The sequence below is a fragment of the Hippopotamus amphibius genome, chromosome 4 (assembly GCF_030028045.1).
Source record: "Hippopotamus amphibius kiboko isolate mHipAmp2 chromosome 4, mHipAmp2.hap2, whole genome shotgun sequence".
NCBI classification, from domain to species: Eukaryota; Metazoa; Chordata; class Mammalia; order Artiodactyla; family Hippopotamidae; genus Hippopotamus; species Hippopotamus amphibius.
In genome coordinates, this window is record NC_080189.1 from 75,285,108 (window position 1) to 75,312,379 (window position 27,272).

At 49.5% G+C, this 27,272-nt stretch overlaps 2 protein-coding genes across 13 annotated transcripts in view; one reads left to right on the plus strand and one right to left on the minus strand.

The window, feature by feature from the left end:
• The window catches only part of VOPP1 (VOPP1 WW domain binding protein), a 220,613-nt gene that overhangs the window by 192,240 nt on the left and 1,101 nt on the right, over positions 1-27,272 (minus strand). For 4 of the 11 annotated variants that reach the window (XM_057732976.1, XM_057732986.1, XM_057732985.1 and 1 more), the window contains exons 2-13: positions 24,292-24,347; positions 22,646-22,758; positions 21,961-22,035; positions 20,317-20,463; positions 19,425-19,502; positions 18,981-19,111; positions 18,806-18,854; positions 18,294-18,387; positions 17,598-17,693; positions 17,390-17,502; positions 17,044-17,140; positions 16,540-16,592 (exon numbers count right to left, since the gene is read on the minus strand). In XM_057732976.1, coding sequence (XP_057588959.1) covers positions 16,540-16,592; positions 17,044-17,140; positions 17,390-17,502; positions 17,598-17,693; positions 18,294-18,387; positions 18,806-18,854; positions 18,981-19,111; positions 19,425-19,502; positions 20,317-20,463; positions 21,961-22,035; positions 22,646-22,758; positions 24,292-24,347 — 1,102 coding nt within the window. Of the gene's footprint in view, positions 1-9,890; positions 10,343-12,334; positions 13,422-16,539; positions 16,593-17,043; positions 17,141-17,389; positions 17,503-17,597; positions 17,694-18,293; positions 18,388-18,805; positions 18,855-18,980; positions 19,112-19,424; positions 19,503-20,316; positions 20,464-21,960; positions 22,036-22,645; positions 22,759-24,081; positions 24,168-24,291; positions 24,348-27,272 lie in introns of those variants that run through there. The other 7 variants (XM_057732982.1, XM_057732979.1, XM_057732981.1 and 4 more) reach the window with 7 other exon arrangements.
• Positions 12,300-14,687, plus strand: PGAM2 (phosphoglycerate mutase 2). Of its 2 annotated transcripts, XM_057732990.1 has the most exons (3): positions 12,300-12,768; positions 12,892-13,072; positions 14,485-14,687. In XM_057732990.1, exons 1-3 carry the CDS (start codon positions 12,355-12,357, stop codon positions 14,649-14,651), a joined length of 762 nt encoding a protein of 253 aa, XP_057588973.1. In that variant the 5' UTR covers positions 12,300-12,354; the 3' UTR covers positions 14,652-14,687. The 2 variants fall into 2 exon arrangements, with proteins under 2 accessions (XP_057588973.1, XP_057588972.1); XM_057732989.1 differs by having other exon boundaries at positions 12,355-13,072.

The window sequence follows — 27,272 nt, forward strand, 5'->3', positions numbered from 1 at the left end:
GTGGAGAAAAGGGAACCTTCTTACATGGTTGCTTGGAATGTAAATGGTACAGCCATCATGGAAAACAGTATGGAGGTTCCTTAAAAATCTATGAATAGAGCTACCATATGATCCAGCAATCCCACTCCTGGGCATATATCCAGAGAAAACTGTAATTCAAAAAGATACATGCAGGACTTCCCTGCTGGCGCAGTGGTTAGGAATCTGCCTGCCAATGCAGGAGGCATGGGTTCTATACCTGGTCCAGGAAGATCCCACATTCCACAGAGCAATGAAGCCCATGTGCCACAACTACTGAGCCTGAGTGCCATGACTACTGAAGCCCACATGCCTAGAGCCCATGCTCCACAATGAGAGAAGCCACAGCAATGAGAAGCCCATGCACTGCAACCAAGAGTAGCCCCTGCTTGCCATGACTAGAGAAAGCCTGCATGCAGCAATGAAGACTGAATGCAGCCAAAAATAAATAAATAAATAATAAATCTTAAAAAAAAAAAAAAAGATACATGCTTCCCAATGTTCATTGCAGCACTATTTACAATAGCCAGGACATGAGAGCAACCTAAATGTCAAAACAGGGGAATGGATAAAAAAGGCATGGTACATATATACAATGGAATATTACTCAGCCATAAAATAGAACAAGAGAATGCCATTTGCAGCAACATGGATGGGCCCAGAGACTGTCATACTGAGTGAAGTAAGTCAGATAGAGAAAGACAAAATACCATATGATATCGCTTATATGTGGAATCTAAAAAAAAAGGGTACAAATGAACTCATCTACAAAAACAGAAATAGAGTTACAGGTGTACAAAGCAAAATTACAATTACCAGGAAGGGCATGGGGGAAAGTGGGGAGAGGGATAAATTAGGAGATCAGGATTGACACGTACATGCTATCAGCTCAAGATGATGAAGTACAACATGGAGCTCAACTTCTCCCCACAGATACATAAAAAATACATCTTTATGTGGAATGACTCTCACAGAACATCTACTGAATGATGGCAGAAGACCTCAGACTTCCAAAGGGGCAAGAAGATCTCCATGTAACTGGGTAGGGCAATAGAAAAGAGAAAAAAATAAAGAGAGAGAAAGAAATCTGGAAGGGATCTGAGCCTCTGGGAGGGAGCTGTGAAAGAGGAAAGGTTTCCACACACTGGGAAGTCCCCTCACTGGTGGGGACAGGGGGAGCTTCAGAGGGGGAGCTTCGGAGACTCAGAGGAGAGTGCAGCAACAGGTGTGCTGAGGGCAAAGCAGAGAAGAGACCTTCAAAGAAGGTCAGTGCTGACTAGCACTCCCCAGCATGAGATGCTTGTCTGCACACCCAGGCCCACTGGGGTGGGTTGGGGCTGGGTACTGAGGCTCAGGCTTTGGAGGTCAGACCCTGGGGAGAGATCTGGGGTTGGCTGTGTGAAGCCAGCCTGAGGGGGCTAAGGTGTAGTGTGCCACAACTGAGGGATTCTGGGAAGAAGCCTGGGCCCACCAGAAAGGCAAGGGACCACTGTTGAGGAGCACACAAGGAGAGGGGAAGGCTTGCCATAGGAGCTTCTTTCTCAGAGCTTGCAGGCAGCAGAGTGCTGCCTACGTGAGTTCCAGTGGAGGGTACAGACTGTTGCCACTGCCACTGCAGAGGGTCCTGTGAGTGGATGCAGGTTATTGCTCCCACCTTCCTGGAAGCTTGCACAGCCCACTGCCTGCTGAGGACCCCACAATCTGAGGCCAAGTTCCCTGGGAGCACATGCAGCCCACTGCTGCTGCTGAGGGCCCTGCGATCCAGAGCCAACCACTGCCCCCACCTCTGTGGGGCCACATGACCCACTGCCACCTAGGGTCCCTCAATCCAGGGCCAACTTCCCTGGGGGCACAGGACCTACTGCCACTGCTGCTGCAGAGAGACCTGTGACCGGGAGCCCACTGCTTCCCCTGCCTTCCTGGGGGCCTGCAGGAGCTGTGCACCTGTGCACCTGCACACCCCCTATCAAGGCGTAATAGCCAGCACATGCTGATGAAAGAGACAGCAAGCATCCAAACCAAAAACAGAGCTCATGCCAAAAAATATTAAACCCACGCAAGCTACAGAGGGATGCTCCCACTTATAAATAGCCCTCCAAGACTACAGTAGATAATTGTTTCTTCTAAACTCACGCACTAAGTATAAGCAAAATGAAGAAGCAGAGGAACCACTCTCAGTTAAAAGACCAATGAAAATCCTCTGAAAGGATAACGAAACAGACCTCTTCAGTCTAATAGACACTGAGTTCAAAAAGGAGGTAATAAAAATAATGAAGGAATTAAGAAAAACCATCAACAGAAATGCAGATTACTGTAAAAAGGAACTAGAAACTATAAGAATGAACCAAGAAAAATTAGAAAATTCACTTGCCAAGACGAAAGCTGAGCTCAAGGCAATGAATAGCAGAATGAACAATACAGAAGAAAGAATAAGTGACTTGGGAGATAGACTAATGGAAATTACCAGTTAAAACAGCAGAGGGAAAGCCAAATTTTTTTTAAAAAATGAAAGCAATATAAAAGACCTATGGGATAATATAAAATGGCCCAATTTATGCATAATGGGGATTACAGAAGGAGAAGAAAGAGAAAAGGGGATGTAAATGTATTTGAAAAATTATGGCTGAAAATTTCCCAAGCCTAAAGAAGGAAACAGATATCCAGCTATAAGAAGCACAGAGGGTTCCAAACAAAGTGAACCCAAACAGACCTACACCAAGACATATCATAATAAAAATGGCAAAATTTAAAGGTAGAGAGAGGATTTTAAAGGCAGTAAGAGAAAAACAAAGAATTCTTTACAGGGGAACCCCCATAAGGCTATTGGCTGATTTTCTACAGAAACACTGAAGGCCAGAAGGAAGTGGCACAATATATTCAAAGTCTTGTAAGAGAAAAATCTGCAACCTAGAATACTCTACCCACCAAGATTATCATTAAGAATAGGAGGAGAAATAAAGAATTTCCCAGACAAGCAAAAACTTAAAGAATACAGCAATACTAAACTTATCCTAAAAGAAATATTGAAAGGTCATCTCTAAATAGAAAACAAGTAAGAAAAAACAGGAAGGAGGAAGTCACAGTTAGAAAGTAAATTACTGAAATTAGCCACTATACAGATCAAAAAAAAAAAAACAAACTGAAAAAACCTATTTGTGAAAGCAATGGTAAATGCAAGGAACCACAAAAGGATAAACATGAAGATGTAAAAAGGAACATCAAAACCATAAAATGTGGGGAAGGAGAGTAAGAAAATGCATATTCTTTTTCTTCTTTTTTTTTTTTTAATGTTTTGAGCCTATATGACTATCAGTCTAAAGCAAGCACATATAGGAAGGGGTTAACATACTTGAAAAACAGGACAACCACAAATCAAAAACATACAATAGATTCACAGAAACCTAAAAGAAGAGAACATAAGCATAAAATAAACAGAAATCATCAAACCACAAAAAGAAAAAGAAAGGAACAAAGAATCAACTAGAAAACAAGGGTTGAAATGGCAATAAATAGATTTGTATCACTAAATACCTTAAATGTCAATGGACTGGATGCTCCAATCAAAAGACATAGAATGTCAGACCGGATAAAAAAAAAAAACAAGGGCCTACAATATATTGCCTACCAAAGACCCACCTTAGGGCAAAGGACACACATGGACTGAAAATGAGGGGATCGGAAAAGCTATTTCATGTAAACAGAAATGACAAGAAAGCGGGAGTTGCAATTCTCATATCAGACAAAATAGACTTTAAAGCAAAGGCTATGAAGAAAGATAAAGAAGGACACTATATAATGATAAAGGGAGGAATACAAGAAGAGGATTTTACACTCATCAACATATATGCACCTAACATAGGAGCACCCAAATACATAAAACAAATAATAACAGACATAAAGGGATAAGTCAATAGGAATATAACAATAGTAGGAGACTTTAACACTCCACTCACATCAATGGACACATCTCCCAGATAGAGAGTCAATAAGGCAACAGAGGTCCTAGATGATACAATAGAACAGTTAGACTTAATTAATATTTTCAGGGCACTACATCCAAAAGAAGAAAAAACAAACAAACCAGAATATATATTCCTTTCAAGTGCACACAGAACATTCTTTAGGACTGACCACATCCTAGGGCACAAAAGTAACCTCAACAAATTTAATAGTATACAAATTATTTCAAGCATCTTCTCTGACACAATGGCATGAAACTAGAAATCAACCAGAGGAAAAGAAATGAGAAAATAAAAACTGATTACATGGAGATTAAATAACATGCTACCAAAAAACCAATGGGTCAATGAGGAAACCAAAAAATGCCCTAAGACAAATGACAATGAAAACACAACCATACAAAATCTGAGATGCAACAAAAGCAGTTTTTAGAGGGAAGTTCATAGCGATATAGGCCTTCATTAAAAAAAAATAGAAAAAAGAAAAATCTCAAGTAAACAACCTAACCTCTCACGTGAAAGAATTAGAAATATAAGAACAAACAAAACCTAACATCAGCAGAAGGAAGGAAATAATAAAGATCAGGGAGGAAATAAAAAAAACTGAGATTAAAAAAAAAAAACAATAGAAAAAAATCAACAAAACACCAAGAGCTGGTGCTTTGAAAGGGCAAACAAAATTGACTAACCTCTGGCCAGGCTCACCAAGAAGAAAAAAAGAGAGAGAACCCAAATAAACAAAATAAGAAATGAAAAAGAAATCTCAACTGATACCACAGAAATACAAAAAACTATAAGAGAATACTATGAACAGTTATAAGCCAACAAATTTGACAACCTAGAAGAAATGGACAACTTCCTAGAAACATACAGTCTACTTAAATTGAATCAAGAAGAAATAAATAATTTGAACTGACTGATCACTAGAAATGAAATAGAATCTGTAATTTAAAAAAAACTTCCTACAAACAAAACTCCAGGACCAGATTCACAAGCAAATTCTACCAAACATACAAAGAAGAACTTATACTGATTGTTCTCAAATTCTTCCAAAAGACTGAAGAGGAAGGAACACTCCCAAAGATATTCTATGAAGCCACCATCACCTTGATACCCAAACCAAAGACATCACCAAAAAAGACGTACAGGACAATATCTTTGGTGACTATAGATGCAAAAATTCTCAACAAGATATTAGTAAACTGAAACCAACAACACATAAAAAAGATCATACACCATGACCAAGTGGGATTCATTCCAGGTTCATAAGGATGGTTCAACATACACAAATCAATCAATGTAATACACTACATTAAGAAAAGTCAAAAACCACATGATCATCTCCATAGATGCAGAAAAAGCATTTGACAAAATTCAACATCCATTCATGATAAAAACTCTTACCAAAGTGGGAATAGAGAGAACATATCTCAACATAATAAAAGTCATTTATGAGAAACCCACAGTCAATATAATATTCAACAGTGAAAAGCTGAAAGACTTCCCACTAAAATCTGGAACAAGACAAGGATGCCCACTCTCACCATTTCCCTTCAACATAGAAATGGAAGTCCCAGCCACAGCAGTTAGACAAGAAAAAGAAATAAAAGGTATCCAAATTGGAAAGGAAGAGGTAAAATTGTCACTATATGCAGATGACATGAAACTATACACAGAAAACCCTAAGAACGCCACATAAAAACAACTAGATCTAATAAATGAATGCAGAAAAGTAGTAGGATACAAGATTAACATTAAGAAATCAGTTGCATTCCTTTATATTAACAATAAAATATCAGAAAAGTAATGTAAAAAATATCTTTTAAAATTGCACTAAATAAATAAATAAATAAAATACCTATGAATAAACCTGACCAAGGAGGTGAAAGACTTATACACTGAGAACTATAAAACATCAATAAAGGAAATAAAGAAGGGTTCAAAGAAAGGGAAAGATATCCCATGCTTTTGGATTACAAGAACTAATATTGTTAAAATGGCAATACTACAAAGCAAGCTACAGATTTAATGCAATTCCTATCAAATTACCCATGGCATTTTTCACAGAACTAGAATAAATAATCCAAAAGTTTGTACAGTACCATAAAAAACCCAGAATTGCTACAGCAATCCTGAGGAAGAAAAAACAAACAGACACACACACACACACACACACACACACACACACACACACACACACACACAAATGAAGCAGGAGGCATAACTCTCTCAGACTTCAGATAATACTACAAAGCTACAGTAATCAAAACAGTTTGGTATTGGTACAAAAACAGGCATATGGATCAGTGGAACAGAATAGAGAGTCCAGAAATAAACCTATACACCTGTGGTCAATTAACCTTCCACAAAGGAGGCAAGACTATAAAATGGGAGAAAGACAGTCTCTTCAGCAAGTGGTGCTGGGAGAGTTGGACAGCTGCATGTAAATCAATGAAGTCAGAACACACCCTCACACCATGCACAAAAACAAATTCAAAATGGCTTAAAGACTTATAAATAAGACATGAGACCATAAAACTCCTAGAAGAGAGCATAGGCAAAACATTCTCTGACATAAATCATGTTTTCTTAGGTCAGTCTCCCAAGGCAATAGAAATAAAAGCAAAAATAAACAAATGGGACCTAATCAAACTTACAAGCTTTGCACAGCAAAAGAAATCATAAAAAATGAAAGACAACCCATGGAGTGGGAGAAAATATTTGCAAATGATGTGACAGACAAGGGTTTAATCTCCAGAATATACAAACAGCTTATACAACAAGAAAAACAAACAACCCAATCGAAAAATGGGCAGAAGACCTTAACAGACATTTCTCCAAAGAAGACATACAGATGGCCTGTAGGCACATGAAAGGATGCTCAACATCACTAATTATTGGAGAAATACAAATCAAATCTACAATGAGGCATCACCTCACACTGGTCAGAATGGCCATCATTAAAAAGTCTACAAAAAACAAATGCTGGAAAGGGTGTGGAGAAAAGGAAAACATCTTACATTGTTGGTGGGAATGTAAATTGATGAAGCCACTATGGAAAACAGTATGGAGATTCCTCAGAAAACTAAAAATAGGGTTACCATATAATCCAGAAATCCCACTCCTGGGAATATACCCGAACAAAACTATAATTCAAAAAGATACATGCACCTCTATGTTCACAGCAGCACTGTTCACAACAGCCAAAACATGGAAGCAACCTAAATGTCCATCCACAGATGGACAGATAAAGAAGATGTGGTACATACATACAATGGAATACTACTCAGCCACAAAAAAGAAAGAAATAATGCCATTTGCAGCAACATGGATGCAACTAGAGATTATCATACTAAGTGCAATAAGTCAGAAAGAGAAAGACAAATACCATATGATATCACTAATAGGTGGAATCTAAAATATGGCACAAATTAACCTATATACAAAACAGAAACAGACTTATAGACATAGAGAATAGAGTTGTGTTTGCCAATGGGGAGGTGGGAGGGAAGAGGGATGGACTGGGAGTTTGGGGTTGGCAGATGCAAACTATTACATTTAGAAAGGATAAACAACACGGTCCTAATGTATAGTACAGGAAACTATACTCAATATCCTGTGATAAACCATAATGGAAAAGAATATCAAAAAAAGAGTATATATGTGTATAACTGAGTCACTTTGCTGTACAGCACAGATTGACACAACATTGTAAATCAACTATACGTCAATGAAAAAATTAAACAGATAACTAATAAGGACCTACTGTATAGCAGAGGGAACTCTATGCAATACTCTGTAATGGCCTATAAGAGAAAAGAATCTAAGAAGGAGTGGCTATATGTAGATGTGTAACTGATTCACTTTGCTGTACATCTGAAATTAACACAACATTGTAAATCAATTATATACCAATAAAAATTTAAAAAATAAAAATCACTTAAAAGTATATATATGAGATGTAGAAGTAATTACATAAAGATAAAAGAATCAATCCAACAAGAGTAATTTAAATATTTAAAAATATTTTTGCACCTGCCATAGGGCACCTAAATATATGAAGCAAACGTTAACAAACATAAAGGGAGAAACAGATATACAATAATAGTAGGGGACTTTAATATCCCACTTTCAACAATAGATAGATCATACAAACAGAAAATAAGGAAACACTGGATTTAAAACTACACATTACAGCAGATGGACTTAGACATATACAGAACACCTCATCCATCAACAGAATAAACATTCTTCTCAAATACACATGGAATATTCTCCAGGATAGATCATATCCAAAAGCAAGCCTTAATAAATTTAAGAAGAATGAAATCATATCAAGCCTCTTTTCTGAACACAATGTATAAAACTAGAAATCACTTATAAGAAGAAATCTGGAAAATTCACAAATATGTGGAGGTTAAACAACATACTCCTGAACAATCAATGAGTCAAAAAAGATGTCAACAGAGAAACTAAGATACATCTTGAAACAAATGAAAATGGAAATACAACATACCAAAATATATGGGATACAGCAAAAGCAGTTCTAAGAGGGACGTTCATAGAAATATATACCTACATTAAGGAAAACAAAGAGCTCAAATAAACAATATAACCTTACACCTCAAAGAACGAGAAAATCCCAAAGTTAGTAGAAGGACAGAAGTAACAAAAATCAGAGCAGAAATAAATGAAACAGAGACTAAACAGACAACAGAAAATATCAATGAAACTAAGAGCTGGTTCTTTGAAAAAAGAAACAAAATAGACAAACTTTTAGCTACTCTTATCAATAAAAGAAAGAGAGTAGACTCAAACAAAATTATAAATGCAAGAGGATACATTACAACTGATAACACACAAAGGATCATAAGAAACTACTATGAACAGTTATATGCTGACAAATTTGACAACCCAGAAGTAATCTAGAACTGTCAGAACTAATAAACAAATAAAATGAAGTTTTGGAATACAAAATTAATATACAAATATCAGTTGTGTTTCTATATACTAACAACTATCAGAAAGAGAAAGTAAGAAAACAATCCTATTTACGGTTGCATCAAAAAGAATAAAACAACTAGAAAAAAATTTAACCAAGGTGGTGAAAGATCTGTACACTGAAAACTAAGACATTGATGAAAAATTTGAAGATGACACAAACAAATGTAAAAATAACCCATGCTCATGGATTGGAAGAATTAACATTGTTAAAATGGCCATACTACCAAAAGCAATCTACAGATTTAATGTAGTCCCTATCAAAATTCCAATGGCATTTTTCTCAAAATAGAAAAAAAAATGCTAAAATTTTGGTCACAAAAAGACCACGAATAGCTAAAGCAATTTTGAAAAAGAGGAACAAAGCTGGAGACATACAGTTCTCTGTAACTATATTACAAAGCTATAGTGATCACAACAGTATGATATTGGCATAAAACACACACATAGACCAAAGGACAGAACAGAAAACCTAGAAATAAACCCACACACATGGTCAATTAATTTACAACAAAAGGGCCAAGAATATACAATAGAGAAAGGACATTCAATAAATGGTTTTGGGAAGACTGGGAAGCCACATGCAAAATTGTCCTAGGTATTTTGAATATTACTTTGAGAGTCTGTTTAAATTCTAAGGAGAATGTTGATTGTACTGTTTTGGCAGGTAATCAGGTCACCAGTGGGTCAGCCTGGGTCAGAGCCCACAAGTGCAGGGAACCTAGGAATTCACTTCTAACTGTACTGAGTCACACACCTAATCTCCCTCCTCTCCATGCCTGCCTTGATACTTGACAGCTCCCTGGGGCCTGCTTTCCAAGACTTCGGGCCAGAAATTTCAGGCCTTAGGTCCCCCCCACCCCCACCCCACCCCCCTGCCTTGCTGCATAGCTCCTGCAGCTGCATCCAGTCCTCAGCTGCAGGAGGGCAGAGCGAGAAAGCAGTGGGTAGTTGCCATACACTCTTGTGGCCTCACCTCCTCTGGTTAGCGGGTAGCTCTTCCCTCAGGGTTTCAGGTGCCAGCTGACACTGCCACCTCCATATTACTGCCCAAGAGCTGGGGTGTGTAAGAAGGGAAAAAAAGGAAGGGACCTGTAGGAACTTTATTTTTATTCCTTGGACCAGAGGGATTCTCTGGAGCCCTTTCTGTCCACATTTGGGACATTTCTAGGTTTCAAGCTGGGCAATCCTGGAAGGAAAAAATGGTAAACTCACCATGGAACTTTGAATCTGATTTGCTTCATCTGCCTGCTACTTACTTCTCAGTTCTCTGAGATCCGCTTTCTGTCTCTGCCCAGGGTTTATAGCTGTGGTCATGGGGAGAGACCAGTGGAGGGTGCTCGCTTCATCCTCCCAGGACAGTCCTGTTGAAACAGCAGCCCTCCTGCCCCCTTGCTTGCTTCTCCATGGACCTCATCACTGCCCACCGTGCCACACATCACATGTTGACCATCTCCCATTGCTGGGATGGAGACCCCTGCGGGCAGGGCCGTGCTTGCCCAGTGCTTGAACAGCTCTGGTACACCGGACACGCCCAGCAAATACTCGTTGAATGAATAAGAGTCAGGCTGGAGCAAGCCAAGGCTTAGAAGCTGGGTCTTGTCTTCTCAGTCTTAAACTCTCCTCTGAGGTTTCCCGCTTTCCCAACTTCGCTCAGACAAGCAGGATGGCATGTCCCATCCCTCCTTTTGGTTGGCAGTAAGGCCCCAGTGGCTCCCCAGTCTGCCAGTTCCTCACCAAGCCATCTGCGCCCAGCCCAGGCCAAGCGGCCTCATTCTCACCTAACCCAAAGCCACCACCTCTACCGGGGCCTTTGGCTTCCAATCCTGCCTCCACAGCTGCAAGTGACTTTAAAACATAACCATGCCTCAGACTCTCCAGTGATTCCCATTTATCAGGACACAAGGCCCAGCCCCTCCATGCCTCTCTACCACACACTTGTTTGCTGTTCTATGAGGACTGGTGCTTTGCTGGTGCAGCTGCAACTTGGCACCTTGACCCCACAGCTCTGCTTGGTTTCTTCACAGCCCAGATCCCAATAGATCTTGTCCCCCAAAACCTGAATGCGGAAGTCCTGGGCCTGCACCCAACTCCACACTGCCCCCTAAGTCCCAACCTCAGACTACCTCTGCATGCTCCTGATAAGCTGGGCACAGACCTAACAACCAGTACCTCTGATTCTGGGGTCCCTTGGGGACATGAATCCTGGATTTCTTTTTCTTTTTAAAGGTGGTTTCAGCTGGGAGGAATGAGCCTGGCTTGGGTGAAGGCAGGTGGTGGTGGTGGGGGGGTTGGGGAACTGGCAGGCATGAATAAGAACTTGACAAAAGGATGTGAGAGAAGAAAACCTTCTGCTCATTTCTGGCCCAAGCAGCCTGCCCCCAGCTCCTCTGGTTGTCCTGGAAACCCAGCTCTGCCCAGCTCAGGCCTTGCCCCACACTGCTGGCACCTCCCACAAGGCCAGACCTCTCTCCCCAGGGCGATGGCCCTCACCAGCTCCCCCACAGCAACCTCTCCTCCTCCCCTGTGTGGAGATGGTACCGCAGCCTTTCCCAGCCTGGCTGTCAGCCAGAGGCTTTCACAGGGCTCATCCTGTGGGAAAGGCCAGGGCACAGATCCTGCCAGGGTAGAGGGACCCGAGGAGGGGGGTCAGGAGTCCTGGGGAAGGCCCCCTGTCAATATATAGACCCCATTCATGGGTGAGCAGAGCAGAGCCACGGGTGGAACCTCCTGGCAGCTCACACGTATGCATGTATGCGTGTACACATGCACCCATACGTGCACATGTAGTACGTGCATGCGCACACAGGTGTGCATATGTGGGTGGGCAAACACACGTGTATTCACATTTGGCTCCCTTTGACACCAGGCTAGTATCCCTCCTGAGATGCAGGCTTGTCTCCCAGTCCTGTTGAGCGACTCGGAGAAAGTGGTTAGGACTTTCTCATTCCTCTGCCTAACAGTGGCAGCCCCCCAGGAGCAGGGAGCAGGTTGATGGGGCTGGGAGCCCCAAGCTCAGGGGGAGTCTTTCCCTGGAGCGTTCTTCTGCTCCTGCTGGCTGCCACCTCTTGGGCTTGTCAGAGGCCCTGACTTCTGCCCTTCGTGCCCAGCCCTGCTCAGCAGCCCTCCCCCAGTCTGGGCTCTGGGCACGGGGGGACTGATGGCTGGTGAGGCTATTTTAAGTCCAGCTCTTGGCCTGCCTCACACCTAGCTCTGCTACTGGCCACCTGCCGCCGCCTGTCAGGCCTGGAATGCTGATTGGCAGTTGGCTGGGGTGGGGGCTGGGGACAGACTGTTATAAAGCTGGGAGTGTCCGGGAGTCTCCTGTCCCTGTCTGGAGCTGGCCGCCGCCCCCACCACCGCCACTGCCACCACCATGTCCACCCACCGCCTTGTGATAGTTCGGCACGGTGAGAGCACCTGGAACCAGGAGAACCGCTTCTGCGGCTGGTTCGATGCGGAGCTGAGCGAGAAGGGGGCTGAAGAGGCCAAGAGGGGGGCCCATGCCATCAAGGATGCGAAGATGGAATTTGACATCTGCTACACATCAGTGCTGAAGCGGGCCATACGCACCCTTTGGACCATCCTGGACGGAACGGACCAGATGTGGCTGCCCGTGGTGCGCACCTGGCGCCTCAATGAGCGGCACTATGGGGGTCTCACGGGCCTCAACAAGGCGGAGACGGCTGCCAAGCATGGGGAGGAGCAGGTGAAGATCTGGAGGCGCTCCTTTGACATCCCGCCACCCCCCATGGATGAGAAGCACCCCTACTACACCTCCATCAGCAAGGTGAGTTGCTGGGGGTGGGAAGGTGAAGGGAAGGCCTGGGGACTGGGGCCTCAGGGACAGGAGCCCAGGCTGGGGCGGGGGGATGGCTGCCTTGGGAGTGAACAGCAGCACGGATGCCCCCAGGAGCGTCGGTATGCAGGCCTGAAGCCCGGGGAACTGCCCACGTGTGAGAGCCTCAAGGACACCATCGCCAGGGCCCTGCCCTTCTGGAATGATGAGATCGCCCCCCAGATCAAGGCTGGCAAGAGAGTGCTCATCGCAGCCCATGGGAACAGCCTGCGGGGCATCGTCAAGCATCTGGAAGGTGAGGCCCATCCTCACGCAGGGTATGGGCAGAGGCGGGTGGGGGGGGACACATTCCCCTGAACCAGTCAGCCCCAACTGCTCATTTCATAAAAGTGCTGATTGCCTTGTTGAGGCAGCTTTGCAGATATCGGCGGCCAGGGTGGGGCTTTCAAACTGTGAACTGAACCGGGAGAGCTGAGAAACCACTTGAAAACAGCTTTGTAAAAAAAAGAAAAAACTTTCATTACCGTGTGTATTTGGACACGATGTAACTTGAGTCTCCATCTGAAGATTCTGGGTGAAAATGTCTGCCACCACTCCAGGCCCTGCACGGGGGTCCACGGCTGGCTCGGCTCCCAAACAGAAGCCTCGTGTGGGAAGAGGGAAGGACCAGGGGGTGGCATCTTGCCCAAGGACACCTACCCATGGAAAGGCAGGGCCATCTGGCTCCAAAACCCAGTTTGCTGAGTGACCCTGGTCAAGTCACTTCCCTGGCAGCTGCTGGATATGGGACCAAGGGCAGGGCCCTGCCCGCACCCCAGCTCACAGCCGCTCTGGGCAAAGACTAGCCAAGAGAAGGGTGCAGGGTGTGGAGAACGCTCAAGACCTTAGGCTGATAGCTTGGCTCCCACTATAAAGGGAGCAACCCCTCCCAGCATGACAGGCTTCCTCCACAGAAGCCCCCGTTCGCCTTTCTGATGCCGAACCCACACAGACGCCTCACAGCTAATGTTGAGCCTAGCAGATGGAAAGACCATCTGCCTTCCATTCTGGGGGCTTCCCGCAGCCTGGTCTAGGAGAAACAGATGCACTGAGGCAAATGTGGCTGGGGTCTCCCACTGCCCAGGGCATGTTCTCTTAAGCCTTCCTTGCACCAGTGGGGTGGGGTGACAGGAATACCAAAGGTCGAGCTGCTATTCCAGGCCAGGACTGTGGGAGGCCAGCAGGGTTGGGTTTCCACGGAAAACTCTCCTTTTCACCTGGCAGGGCCTCCCGTCCACCTCGGCCATGGGCAGCTGTCCCCATCCCACCCCCTTTCGCAGGAGCACCCGCTCCTCTGCTTAGGATGTCCAGAAACTAGAACTCTCTAGAAACCAAGTGGTTAAGGCCTTTCTTGATACCAAACATCCACCAGTCTGGCCAGAGTTCACATTGGGCCACCAGGGCTGATGGTGTCGCCCCAGATCAAGAAAGCTCAGGGCGGAGCGAGGTCCTCGGTTCACCACAGCTATTTCTGTAGGCTGCTGTCTCAGTGCTGCCTTGACCTTCTCTAGGCACACTTCTGTGGCCTTGCTGTCAGGGGTGGGCGGGCTGCTGCCTGGCTGACAGTTCTGTAGCCCATAAAGGTCATGAAGCCTGCTAACTGCAAGAGCAGGTGGCTGCCTGGTCGACAGGCTGGGAGGGGCTAAGGACCCTGTTCCTCTGGTCCAGGGATGTCGGACCAGGCCATCATGGAGCTGAACCTGCCCACGGGGATCCCCATCGTGTACGAGCTGGACCAGGCGCTGAAGCCCACCAAGCCCATGCAGTTCCTGGGTGACGAGGAGACCGTGCGCAAGGCCATGGAGGCTGTGGCTGCACAGGGCAAGGCCAAGTGAAGGGTTGGGCTCTGGCAATAAAGGCACCTCCTCCCACTGCCTCAAGTCCAGCGTGGCTCCCGGATGCATGGCAGGTTGGTTGGCAGAAGCCTACCCCCCCAGCACTCAGGGCTGGTTCCACAGGCCTGGAACCTGGGATTCCACACACACAGCCCTGGGCCCCTGCTAACTGCCCAAGCCACCCCCATTGGGTATGGGGACTGGGAACCAAGGCCAAGAGCCTCCCTACCCCTGGCTGTCAAGTGGCTCCTGACAAGCCCCTCTGAGGACCCCCAAGGCAGAAGAGCCACTTGATAACCTTGCTGTCAGAGTGTCCAGGGTCACTTAGGAAGAGTTCAAGGGACCTAGCCCTCCCCATGGTGAGCAAGGGTTGTGACTGAGACACCACTGACTTCACACTGGTTGTCCCCTACCACCCTTGCAGTCCCAGGGTGGGAAGGGCAAGGTGGTACCCTGAGCCCTGCCCCATGTGTGTCCCCCTGTCCAGGGACAGGCAAGCCCACAGGTGGCCTCAAAGCTGGCAATACCTGATTCATGGGGCTTTCGTAGCTGGGGTAGGCCTGGAGTCTGTCCTGAGAAATCAGGACATCGCGAGGCCTGCCTGCAGCTCAGCCTAAGGAGCAGACAGTAAACGCCATCTGCAGCCAGGTGGGGAGCAGGCACTGGGACTGGCGACCACCTGCAACTGACAGCCTTTGCCCCAAGCTGCTTCGACCTGGCGCCTCCCAGAGGACAAGAGCTGTAATTCCCCAGACGCTCAGTGGGTGCAGGTACCTCACTCCATACACATGCGCACAATGGCTGTCCTGTGTGGGCAGAGGCTCCCCGTGGCGGGGATGAGGGTGGCCCTCGGCCCCTCTCAGAAAACTGAAATGCAGGAGGCTGGCTTCATTTACACGTTGACCTTTATGCCTCTCCCAGGTGGCTAACGGTTGGTCAGAGGTTTGAGGGTGCACACAGGAGGGCTACAACAGGATGGAGCAGAGCTAGGGCCTGTGTGGGGCGATGCTTACTCTGAAAGCAGAAATGAGTGGGCTGGGGCAGAAATAAGGAAAGGCAGTAGGAACAGGCCACCAGTGTTCCTTTTCCTGAACCGGATCAACGGAGAGGCGCACACTGGGGCCAGCAGACAAGAGTGAGCCACGTGGAAGGACACATGGTGTCTGTTGATGTTTTCACCTCTTCCTTCACATACTTGGAAGGGAGCTTGGTCATCCCTGCCTCCACTGCCCACAGCCCAGGCAGAGGGACAAAGAAATGGGAGCAGAGAGCAGGACCCAGAAGGACAGCTGCCACAACTGTCATGACCCACTCTGACTTTGGTCATAAACTCTAGTTCACTGTTCCCAAGGGTCACTGATAGCTACAGATACCATCTCTCATAGCCAAGAGGAAAAGGAGAAAAAGGCAAATGCAGAAGGAGACCTCTAGATGCCCCTGCTCAGACATACCCCCCAGCTTGACAGTGCCATCCTCCTTGGGCAGAGGTCACTGAGGGGCTGGCCCTGGGCAGGGCTTGGCTCAATGTCTTCTGTGGGGGCTCGAGGGCCAGGCTGGTAGGGAGGACTTGGGAAGCTGCTGGAAGCACGTTTGGAGATCACCAGGTTATTGCTGCATTTGGGGTAACAGAGGCCGAGCCACCTAAGCCAGAGGGAGCCCAAGGGCTTGTCCTCATCAGGGGATCCCATTCCTGGAAAAGCGCCGTATACAACCCTCACGTCACCTCTTCCAGCAACAAGGAAATCACATCTGGGTGGGGAAGGGAAGGACGGCCCTTGGTTTCGGCCAGCAGCGGGGGTCCTTACTCAATGAGCTCCACATAATTGGCAGGAAACATGCCAAAGTGGCCATCTGGCCCATAGCCACGCCACCAGCCTTCGTCAATCACCTCAATGCCCGTGATGAGGTTCTCAGGGTCAAAGGAGATCTCGGTCTCGTCGGCTGCAAAGAAGATGAGCCCAGATGCTGTGCTGAGGGCTCTGGGGCCCTGGGCACCAACCCCAGCCTGTTCTGATTCTGCTCCTGTGGCTCTTCCCCCAGGACACACCTTCCTACAGGCTCTGGCTCTGGGCCCACTGTCCCAGCGGAAGGCTGGAGTACAGCCTGCTCCCCGAGGCCTCCACCCAGGGTCAGCAGGGGCACTGGCATCCAGGCCTGGCCCATCTTACCTGGTCATATTTTCTGGCTCTAGAACAAGTGGGCAACTGGGATTCACACCAGTGGACAGCAAGTAGTGGCCCAGAGCATATGGGGAGGCCCAAGCTGTGCAGGGCACCCACCCACTCTCCCTTCTCACTCTCCTGTCTTCACTTCTGACACCCCCCTGGGACTATCCCTTTGAGGGAGCCCCCAAAGCCTGCCTCCTGATCTTGGCTGGGCTGCCGCACGTTACCTGCCTGGTAGTCATACAGGGCCCGGGCACAAAGCCCTTTCCCACTTAGCCCTGGGTAGTGGTCCATGTGCTCAGAGACGGCATCTTGCTGCTGCACCTGCCCATGCATGGGAAAGAGGAAGAGAAGTCTGGGGTCTTGGTTACCCCAGATTCACCCTGCCTGTGACCAGGGCTCACGGCAGGCTTGTGGGGAGGGCACATGGGGCAGGGGCTGCTCCAAAATGAAACAAGATAATTCACGGGTAGTGAGCTACGGAAGTCAGGCATCCCACGATGGGTACCGCCAAGGAGTGCAAGTCTGGGCAGGTGGCCCCTTCACAGATCTGCCATGCTGCAGAGAACCCACCATCGGAGGCTCCTCGTAGAAGGTCTCCTGCTCTGGGGGCTCCTCGTACACGGCCTCCTCTTCTACCTGCACCGAACACGGAGGGGTGCTGGGCACTGGCTCCTCGCGGAGATCTGCGTGGGAGGACACAGCGCACTCTGACCCAGGGGAGGGGAGAGGACATTCCACGTCTCCCTCCTACTCCCAACGCGGCAGCCAAGAGCCTTGCCTGCCTTGGGCCTTGAGGGGGCGGGAGCTGACTCTCTGCTGAGGGTGGTCTCTGGCTGGGTGAACTGCTTCTGCAGGAAGGGGCTCCTCAGCTTGCCTGAAAACATATGGTAAACATAGAAGATATCACACAGCTGGAAAAGGGGAAGAACCAAGCACTGTCTGCCTGTTCTGCGCCCTGTATGGCCTGGAGGGTGGACCTGTTCTGGGACAGTGGCCGTCACACAGGGAGTGAGTGTGGACAGGCAGCAGCTGCAGGGATACTGCTTGGTGTGCACACGTCACACGTGCACATCGTATACTCCAAGCAGCCCCTTGGGGGCCATGTGCAGTGTTGGAGAGCTCACCAGCAGTGCAGTCCGATACAGCCTCTGGGGGTCAGAGGGGTGACCGATGCAGGCCGCTGAGACCCAGCTAACAGCCCGACGTGGGAGGTGTACAGGGGTTTAAGGGCTGGGGCTGGAGGGTGTCCACTCTAGAGCCACACGTGGCCCCTCCTGTTCCCTGAGGCCTCTGGAGGGAGAGGTCAAGAGCAGGAAGGGGACACTTGGGTCCCAGGCTCCCGTCCCAGAAGCTACCCTCACAAGCACAGCTTCTCCTTACCTGTCCCTTTCACATTCTGATATATCTATCACTAACTCAGGGGGCCCTGCCCTGGGACCCCAGGCTCACAGCTGGGCCCAGAGGGAAGTCTCACCTGGCTGGGGGCTGGAGATGGATGTGGTGGACATGGCCCTCTCCTTCTGCTTGAAAATCTCCCGCGGGTGTGCTGGCTGTGGACAGACAGGCTCCTGGGGGAGGGCACATGGACCCCGCAGTGAATGAGGACCCAGGAGCCCGTTGGCCTGCCTGGCTCCCTGCAGCTCTGCAGGGGGTTCAGGAAGCAAAACACCGAAGCTGAGGGGCTCACAGGCCTCTTCCAGGACCAGGTGGAGGTCCATGCCAGGCTGAGCTTCTGCCCTTAGCTCTCCTCGCCACCGCTGGCTCTGACACACCATGTGTCCCGCGTTCTAACCTGCCCCAGCAGGAGGCCCTCACAGTAAGCCCCTCCCTCAGGCCCGCGGGGCGGGGTGTGTGCATCTGGAGGAACCCGCACAGCCACCAGGCAGCAGGCAGCCTGCACACCTGTCCTGGATGAGTCTCAGCACATCAGGGACCCACACGCGTTACTGTGACTGGCCTCTCAAGGTGGGAGCATCCAAGACTCACCGGCTCCTCTCTGCTCCTTGAATCCACTTCATGCTTCTCGTGCTTCCTGCTGGGAGGGGCAGAGGGAAGAGCTGCGGCCTGGCCTCGGCCCACCCCTGCCCTGCCTCTGGGGGACAGTCTGAGGGAGAAGGGGAGAAGGCCCTGAGGCCGCTGCCGGGTGGCGGTCCCCCCTCACCTCTGCTCCTGATAGCGCTGCTCCCTGAGGGCAGCCTCCCGCAGCTCCCGCTCCCGGCGCTCCTGCTCCAGCCGCTGGCGCTCCTCCTCCGCCCGCCGCTTCTCCTCCAGCCTGCGGTTCTCCTCCTCCTTCTGCGGGAGAGCCACACCTGGCTGCCCTGCTCAGCCTCCGCAGCGACCTGGATCTGCCCTCTCACCCCCGTCCTACCCAGGCAGCCTGCATGGGCCGTGGTCGAGCGTGGGCTCTACAGCAACGCTCACTAGCCTTGTTACCGCACACCTCTAACCCTGAGTTCAACCACATGCAAACGGGTGCTAAGAGGGATGTTTATTCTATGAGCTTATTGTAAGAAAAACTGAAACACAGAAGTCAAACATTTCACGTCTGGCGCATACACTGCTCTATCAATGCCAGCTTTCATCGTTGTGCCTGGGCAGCACTTACCTCTGCTTTGGCCCAGAAGCTGTCTTTGCCAACCCTTTTGATCTCAGACACAGCGTTGGTCTTCTGGTACACAGAGCCCTGAGGGGGACAGAGAACTCACTACAGGGCCATTGACACGAGCATACAACACAGGTGAGAACTGTTAGCATGGCACCTGGCAGAGGGAGTGGTGCTGGCCCAGTGACCCTTAAGGAGACTGACCCCAAGACGGCCTGAAAGGCCCTGGAAATTGCAAGCGGGGACGCTCAACTCCAGACAACACTGCGGGAGGCTCTGGTTGCACCAGGCCCTTGCGGACAGAAGCCAAGGCAGGAAAGGCCCCTTGGCCTGCCTGAGATTCCTGGAGGCTGGGCAGTTCTGAGGCAGGTCTCTCCTCTGGATCGGGGCCCCCTTACACAGCTGATGGCCATGGCAGCACCCACAGAGCCTCCAAGAACCCCAGCTGTACATTGGGAGACTCAGCTCCCCATCCAGCACCAGGCCACAGGCCCACAGGTGTCTGTCTGCCCACAACTTGGAAGGGCCTGTCCTGTCCACCACCAGAAGTTTCTCCAAAGCAACCACCATCCAGGGCCATACAGGACACTCTGGTGCCATGGCCTGGAGGTTGGATGGGATTTCCCTGCAGAGAGCCTCTGACCACACAGAGCTAGCATAAGAGGCTCCAGAACTACCAGGCAGGGTCAAGGGCCACTCCTCACCAGGAGGCAGCTCCTGCTCCTGTCAGGCGCGGGGTCACCATCTGCTCCTCAATCCAGCTCCAGGACTGGAAGCCAGGCAGGTGGGAGCCCAGTCCCTTGAGCAATAAAGCACTGAGGGTGGATCCAATCCATCTGGAAGCTAGTAACTGCATACTCCTGCCCAGATGCCCTCCGGCCCACAGAGCACTCACCACTGGGGCCTGGGGGCCCATGTCCTGAAAGCGGCTGCTCTCCCTGTGGAAGGTGTAGTTGGCACCTGAGGCCCTGGCCACCTTCTGCATGATGCACTCGGGCTCCACGTCCTCCTCGGCCCTGGCATTGATGGTCACATGGGCCCCCTGCAGCAGAAGCAGCACTTAATGAACAAAAAGCATTGCGACCCCAGGAGAGGACAGGCTGCACACATCAGTCTGCACAGCACAATGACTGCACAGGGCTCAGGTTCAGGAGACTATACCAGGAACCAAGGCACGCTCTCCCCAAGGCCTCAGAAAAAACAGCTGAGGGAAACCCATCATTTTTGTCCCAGCCTGCGTGGGAGGCCCTTGCTCTCTATGTTGTGGCCTGTTCTGTAGTGCTACAAGGCAGCCCCGGCATTAAAGGGCTTCCTTCTAGTGAATGAACACTAACCTTAAAAGGCACCTGGGAGGGCTTCCTAGGTGGCGCAATGGTTAAGAATCCGCCTGCCAATGCAGAGGTCACTGGATCAATCCCAGCTCCAGGAAGATCCCACATGCCACGGAGCAACTAAGCCCGTGTGCCAAAAAAAAAAAAAGGCACCTGGGAACAAGCACATATTCTACAAAAGCAACTTACTGATCTCTTCATGAGAAGTTAGAACAATGACCTTGCTGTTACTAAATATCAATGAGCTTTGACCCTCTCTTTCAGCTGAAGGAGAAACTGAAGTGCATCTGAAGAAGCGTTGGCAGAACCAGAAAACAAAGCCCTGAGTCTCCTTGCCAGCAGCCAAAGAAATGCAAAGAGAAAGCTGACAGTGAACAACAAATGCTTTTTGATACAAAATGCTTTTGAAATTACAAGGTTCCATTATACGATGACTGAAATAAATACATGCAGAAATGATCTAGAAAAGAATGCATTAAAGGGAACATGCATGTTGAGGCTATGGGCATAAGCAACTTTCCTTCTCCAAATCCTGACTGTACTGCTAAAAGTTTGTACTTGTAAAACAAATGGAACTTAAGGCCTGGCCCTGCCCCAAGGCCAGCTCTAGCATGGCCTCCTCAAGGTCCTTCGTCCTTCTTCCCCACTGAAGCCAGCTTGCAGGTGGCTCTGGCTACATCCTGGGCAAGAGTAGAGCAGCCTCTGGTTACACCCTGAAGTCAAGACAGAGCATTGCGGGACTTCCTCGGTGGCACAGTGGTTAAGAATCTGCCTGCCAATGCAGGGGACACGGGTTCCAACCCTGGTCTGGGAAGGTCCCACATGCCGCAGAGCAACTTAGCCTGTGTGCTACAACTACGGAGCCTGCGCTCTAGAGCCTGCGAGCCACTACTGAGCCTTCATGCCGTAACTACTGAAGCTTGGGTGCCTAGAGACCATGCTCTGCGACAAAAGAAGCCACCGCAGTGAGAAGCTCATGCACCACAACAAAGAGTAGCTCCATATCACCACAATTGGAGAAAGGCCACGCATAGCAACAAAGACCCAACACAGCACCCCCCGCCCCCACTGCCAAAAAAAGAGAGAGAGAAACAGAGCATTGGGACGTGAGGCACACTTCCAACTCTGGCTGTGATTCCTGCTCCCTCACACCCTGGCCCTCTGGCACCTGGTAAACTCCGGGAGGTCCTGTAGGGAGCAGCCCTCACCTTCAGGAAGCTGGCCATGGTGCTGACGTGGTTGGCGCAAGCTCCCTTCCGCACGTCATTCACGCCCTCGCCAGTCTGCAACACAACACACCCAGCATGACCTGCCAATTCCTTGGTGCGACCCGGCTCTCCCCCCGAAGCCACTGCCCACCCCAGGGATTCAGCAGTTTCCCTGTGTCCCAGGAAAGAGAAAACTGCAATCCCAAAGCAGAGGATGCAGGGAGCCCCCACACCTCCGAGTCAGGGAGGTTCTTGGAGCAGGACGGTCATCAGTTTCCACTGTGGGGAGTTGCCTTAGAATTCCCTAGTCCCCACCCAGGGGGCTCCATTTCATTAGAGCCCCTGTCCTATCCTCCCAGAGCCCTCCTGGCCCTTATCCAGGCACTCTGTTCCCTCAGGATGACTACCCTGAGGGGACAAGGACATGAGTGTCCTGTGATTATCTGTAGTTCATTTACAGCAGTAATTCTGGGCTAGGACAGTGAATTCTGCACTAGCAAGGCCCCAGGTATTCTTTGGGCCACATTGAATTAATCCACTATTCTGTTCATTTACCAGATTCAAGCTGTTCGGAAGTCAAGTCCTCCTCTGCTCCAGTCACAAAAGGCAAAGGAGGAAAGAAGAGAAGGGAGTTTTTCCAGGTCACACCTAGATGAGAACTCAGAAGCCCACAAGTTCCACATACCCAGTTGATGAGGACAAACTTGGGCAGGCCGGAGTTGGGGTCCTTCACCCTGCAGAAGGCGTACATCACCTTCCCACTGTTGAGCTCCTCCATCATCTCCTCCAGGCCCCCCTCTGCAACAGTCACAAGGAGAGTCAGAGGCAGCCCAGGTACCCCATGCCCACCCCGGCACCTAGTCCATCAGGAAAGGAAACTCGAGCTGCCCCTAAACCAGGGTTCTCAGGCCCACCTCCATTAGAATCAGATTCCTAGGCCTTTCCCCACTAAGCTGGCTTATGAGAACTAGATGGGACCCAGTATTTGCATCTGTGAAAAGCATCTCAGGTGATTTTTTTTAAACCACACTAGTCTAAAAACCACTTCTGTAAACCCACAGGTAATTCTTGAAATAAAAATGGCATTTCTGCTACAAACCAGACAAGCACCAGACCTCCAAATGGAGGGGCTCTGTAACAATTTTGCTGTTGCCTGGACTCCACAAACTGCCCTGGAATAACAGGGCCTGCTGTGAGTCCCCCTGCGCTCATCCACATGCCTGCTCAGACTCCAGGGCCACCTAGAGGGTCCCGGGCAATGCTAACTTTTTATGGCCATACAGGGGCTCCGCTCTCAGACTCTCCGAGCAGGGATAAGGGGGTGATGGGGCACCGGCGTGCACCACCCTCTGCTGTTCTCCCCTGACACTCGGGCTGTGAACCCCAGCAGGTACTAGAGTTCTGCTTCTTATCAAGTACCCAAATCGCCTCAGATTGTGAGAAGGAGCTGGATCAGGTATTTTAGCTTTAGGGCTCCACAGAACCTGGGACAGACCTGAGGCCCTGCTCTGGGCACTCACAGCAGAATGAGGAGTCGGGGGTATCAGATCGAGGGCCTGCAGTTTACACCCCTCTGCCCAGCACTGGCCAATGCCTGTCCTTCCCGAGGGACCTCCTATCACCCCGTATTTGAGTAGCACTTTTCCAGGTCACCCTGTCCCAGCTGACCATAGGCACTGATGTCACCTCTCCTGGGAAAGGGTGTGCCCTGCAGGTACTCAGCTGACCAGGAAGAGGGCAGAGGGAAGGATGTGTCTGCACCTTCTCCTCCACCAGCACCCAGTTCTGTGGGACGGTCATCCTCCCAGCTGCAGCCCAGGGCTAAGGATGCAGCACAGGCCAGGCCTTGGGCTGCCTGCAAGCTGGAAAGGGCAGGCCTATTTCCCATCTCAGCTCTTCCCAACTACAACACAAACAGAGAGCAGTGCTGCCTTGCACCACCAGGCAGAGAAAGCCAGGAGAAGGTATTTTCACTTAGAAACATCTGAAACCCAAAGCTGGCCAAAAGGAGCTGTAAGTGCTGGGGGCTCCACACTGCTCAGGAGAAGCCTCTGTCCTGTCACCCCAATTCAGGGGACCAGGGAATTCCTCAACACTGAAACTGATGTGGGGTAGGCTCACCCTTAGCCAGGGGAGGTGTCACTGCAGTCACGCCACATGCAGGGGACACCTCTGCACCCCGAGTGTCTTTCCTCCTGCTGTGATGGCTGAAATGCCAGCAGAAATGGAACACTGATGTCACAACCTTCTCCTCTCCACACACCTCACCCTCCTGCCCGGTCTCCTGACTCCTGGTGCTCCCCAAGAGCATCCTCGCTTGATCATACTCACCCCCAGTGCCAGCCACACGGATGTCATTGCTGTTTCCTTCATAGGTGAAGAGGGCCCTGAAACGAAACACAATACAGGCTCTAGGCTGGTGCCCTGGTCGCCATCTACACTTACCGCGCCCACCAAGGCTTCACACTGCTCCCCAAAGAGCTCAGCCTGACAGTAACACTGTGGGCTCACGCGGGCCCCACTCTGAACCATGAGGCAGCATCTAAGGAGGCCACTGGGCCTCCCAGAGCTGAGCCTTCTCAGCTGCAGCTGGCCTGACTTACCAAAGCAGCTTGTCATGAGGAACAAACTTCTGAAGATGGGCAGTGTACATCTACTCTGAAGAAAACTAAGCTGTGAAGTTTTATGCAACTTTCTACACATTTATGTGTGAAATACTCACCTAGCTATCATGTATGTGAATTTGAACAAACAAAAGATACCTGCATACCTGAAACCAAAGCACCCCAAGGAGAAGCAGGAAGGAGAAATACGTGCATTTTCAATGACCAACGCCCTTGGCATATCTGCGGTCTTCTGGGAAGCCTGAAGGGTTGGTGGATCAGGTCTGTCTGGCTTGAGGCTCTTTCGGCAAACACAGACTTTTATAGGTTGCGTAAGGCATAAGAAACCATAGGAGTGGGACTTCCCTGGTGGTGTAGTGGTTAAGCCTCCACGCTCCCAATGCAGGGGGCCTGGGTTTGATCCCTGATAAGGGAACTAGATCCCACATGCATGCTGCAACTAAGGAGCTGGTGCAACCAAATAAATAAAATAAAATAAATATTTTTTAAGAAAAGAAAAAGAAACCACAGGGGACATGATTCAACATGAAGCCAGGCTCCTCGCAAGACAGGCTCCTTGGCTGGGCAAGTTCTATAGGTAGCAGAGCCTTAGGTCTCCACAGGTGACCCTGGGTCACACCATCCTTCTCCTGTAAGACTAATTATTCATAAGAACTCTGGCAAAGATTTGGGCTTATAAATTTGTGCCCCAGGAGTGTTGACAAGTATGGAAAACTGTATTAAACCTGGGCCACGGAAGATCCCTTGACCAGAACAAAGGTTACTCGAAGAGAACATCCTAGAAGAGGTGGCTTCCGTGCAGTCCACACGAAGCCCAGACATCAGCATGAACTCTGCAGCAGCTCAGCCCCAGGGAGTGCTGGCAGACCACAGGGTGAGGGCACTAATCCACCGGACCGGCAAGTCAAAGGCAAAACCCGGTCTGGTGTGTCAGCTCCCCACGCTCCACAGCACAGGCCTGCTGAGGCACGCAGGACAGGAGCTCCAGGGTCAATGGTCTGACAGGAAGCAAATCAACTTCCACCCAGCTTCCCCAGGGCCTCGCTGATGCCACTGGGCAGGGCTGCCTAAGCCTGAGAAAGTCAGAAGAAATCATACCCAGATCCACAGATCTGGCTGGGAGGGAAGACAGACTGCCAGGAAAGAACCACTGCTTCCCAGGAGAGGAGAGAGAATACGGAACGAGAGAAACACTCAGAAAAACAGGGGAAAAGACTTGGGAGGTGGTAGACGTCCAGACTCTGGTGGTCTGAGTCCTGACCAGATCTTCCTCCTGGAGGAAAGAAGCCCCTTCCTCTTGAAGGCCACAAAACCCTGGCTGCAGAAGAGAGGGACACAGGACAAGCAGGAAGAAACAGAAACGGCTGCTCAGCTCAGCTTTTCCAAGAAGGGATCCAGCAGCGAGCCAGAGCCACGCTCCGTGCCTGCCACCCACCCCTCTGACTTCGTTCCCCTCCACCCTGGGCTCCAGCCTAAGCCACCTTCTTAAATGTTCCCGGTTCAGAGGCTCATCTCACATTCAATCAAACAACCCTTCCTTCAAATCAAAATGAAAAAAAAAAAGGTGTGTTGGTTTGTGCAGGCATACAACACATGGAGCGTGGGGCACTGAGCACCTTAGAATTCAATCTCTTTCCGAAAACATAATCTGAGAACCTGCTGCTTGCTAGAGATGGGAATGCAGCTGCATATAATCCCTAAGAGGCCTTGTCCATGGAACTTACTTTCTAATGGGAGACAAAACAAAACAACCCCCCCCCCATACACACACATTAACTAATGTACTGTCACATAGTGAAGTGGGTGCAGGAAGGGAGCAAACATGCCACAATCTAGGGGAAGAGTCCAGGGACCCAGGAGAAATGCCCAGCATGGAGAGCTGACGCTGTGGCTGCTCCTCATCCTGCCTGGCTTTGCGGCCTGGCCCAGTGTACCTGCTCTGCATGTGAAACTTTGTATGACCCGCCCAACCGAAGACCACCTCTTCTTGCTCTCATATCCTCTGCCACTTTTTCTGCACTGCTCTCAGTACCCCTACACCAGGGACAGAGATGGAGACCACCCCACCAGTTCTGGTGAAGAGAAAAGGTGACAAGACAATCACTGAGGGTGTCTGGTGTGTGTCTGAAGGAAGTCAACCAGGAAGATGGGAAAATGTGACTGCAGCCAGGGAGACAGAAATCCAGAGAGGCAACTCTGAAAAGGCAACATCGTAGCTGAGGAATGAAGTTTGGGGAGCCCCAGAGATGATGTGGAAAGTTGCTCTGGGCAGAGGAAGCAGAAAGAACAAGCGCTGTGAGGAGAAACCAGCTTGCAAGTTTAAGGAAGAGAAAGAAAGCCAGAGTGGTGATAAAGAGGTGTGCCCGCAGCATGGTACGCAGGAGGAGCAGTCAGGGGCCTGGCCACGCAGGGCCTGTCAGCCGTGGCAAAGAGTTCAGGCTGTACTCATGATGCAACCGGAAGCCACTGCAGAGTTTAAGCAGGGAAGTGACATGGTCTAGATATTCTGTCAGCTAGTGAGTGGGGCCCTGCCCACACTGACGTGGCCCCAGAGATTCTGCAGACCCAGGCAGTTGGTGTTCTGAAGCTCTTCCCTAAAAGGCCTGGAGGGATGAAGGAACGGAAAGGCAACAACATCCTCAGTGTCACGATAGTACACTGTACAAAAGCTACTCTGTGCTGGGCACC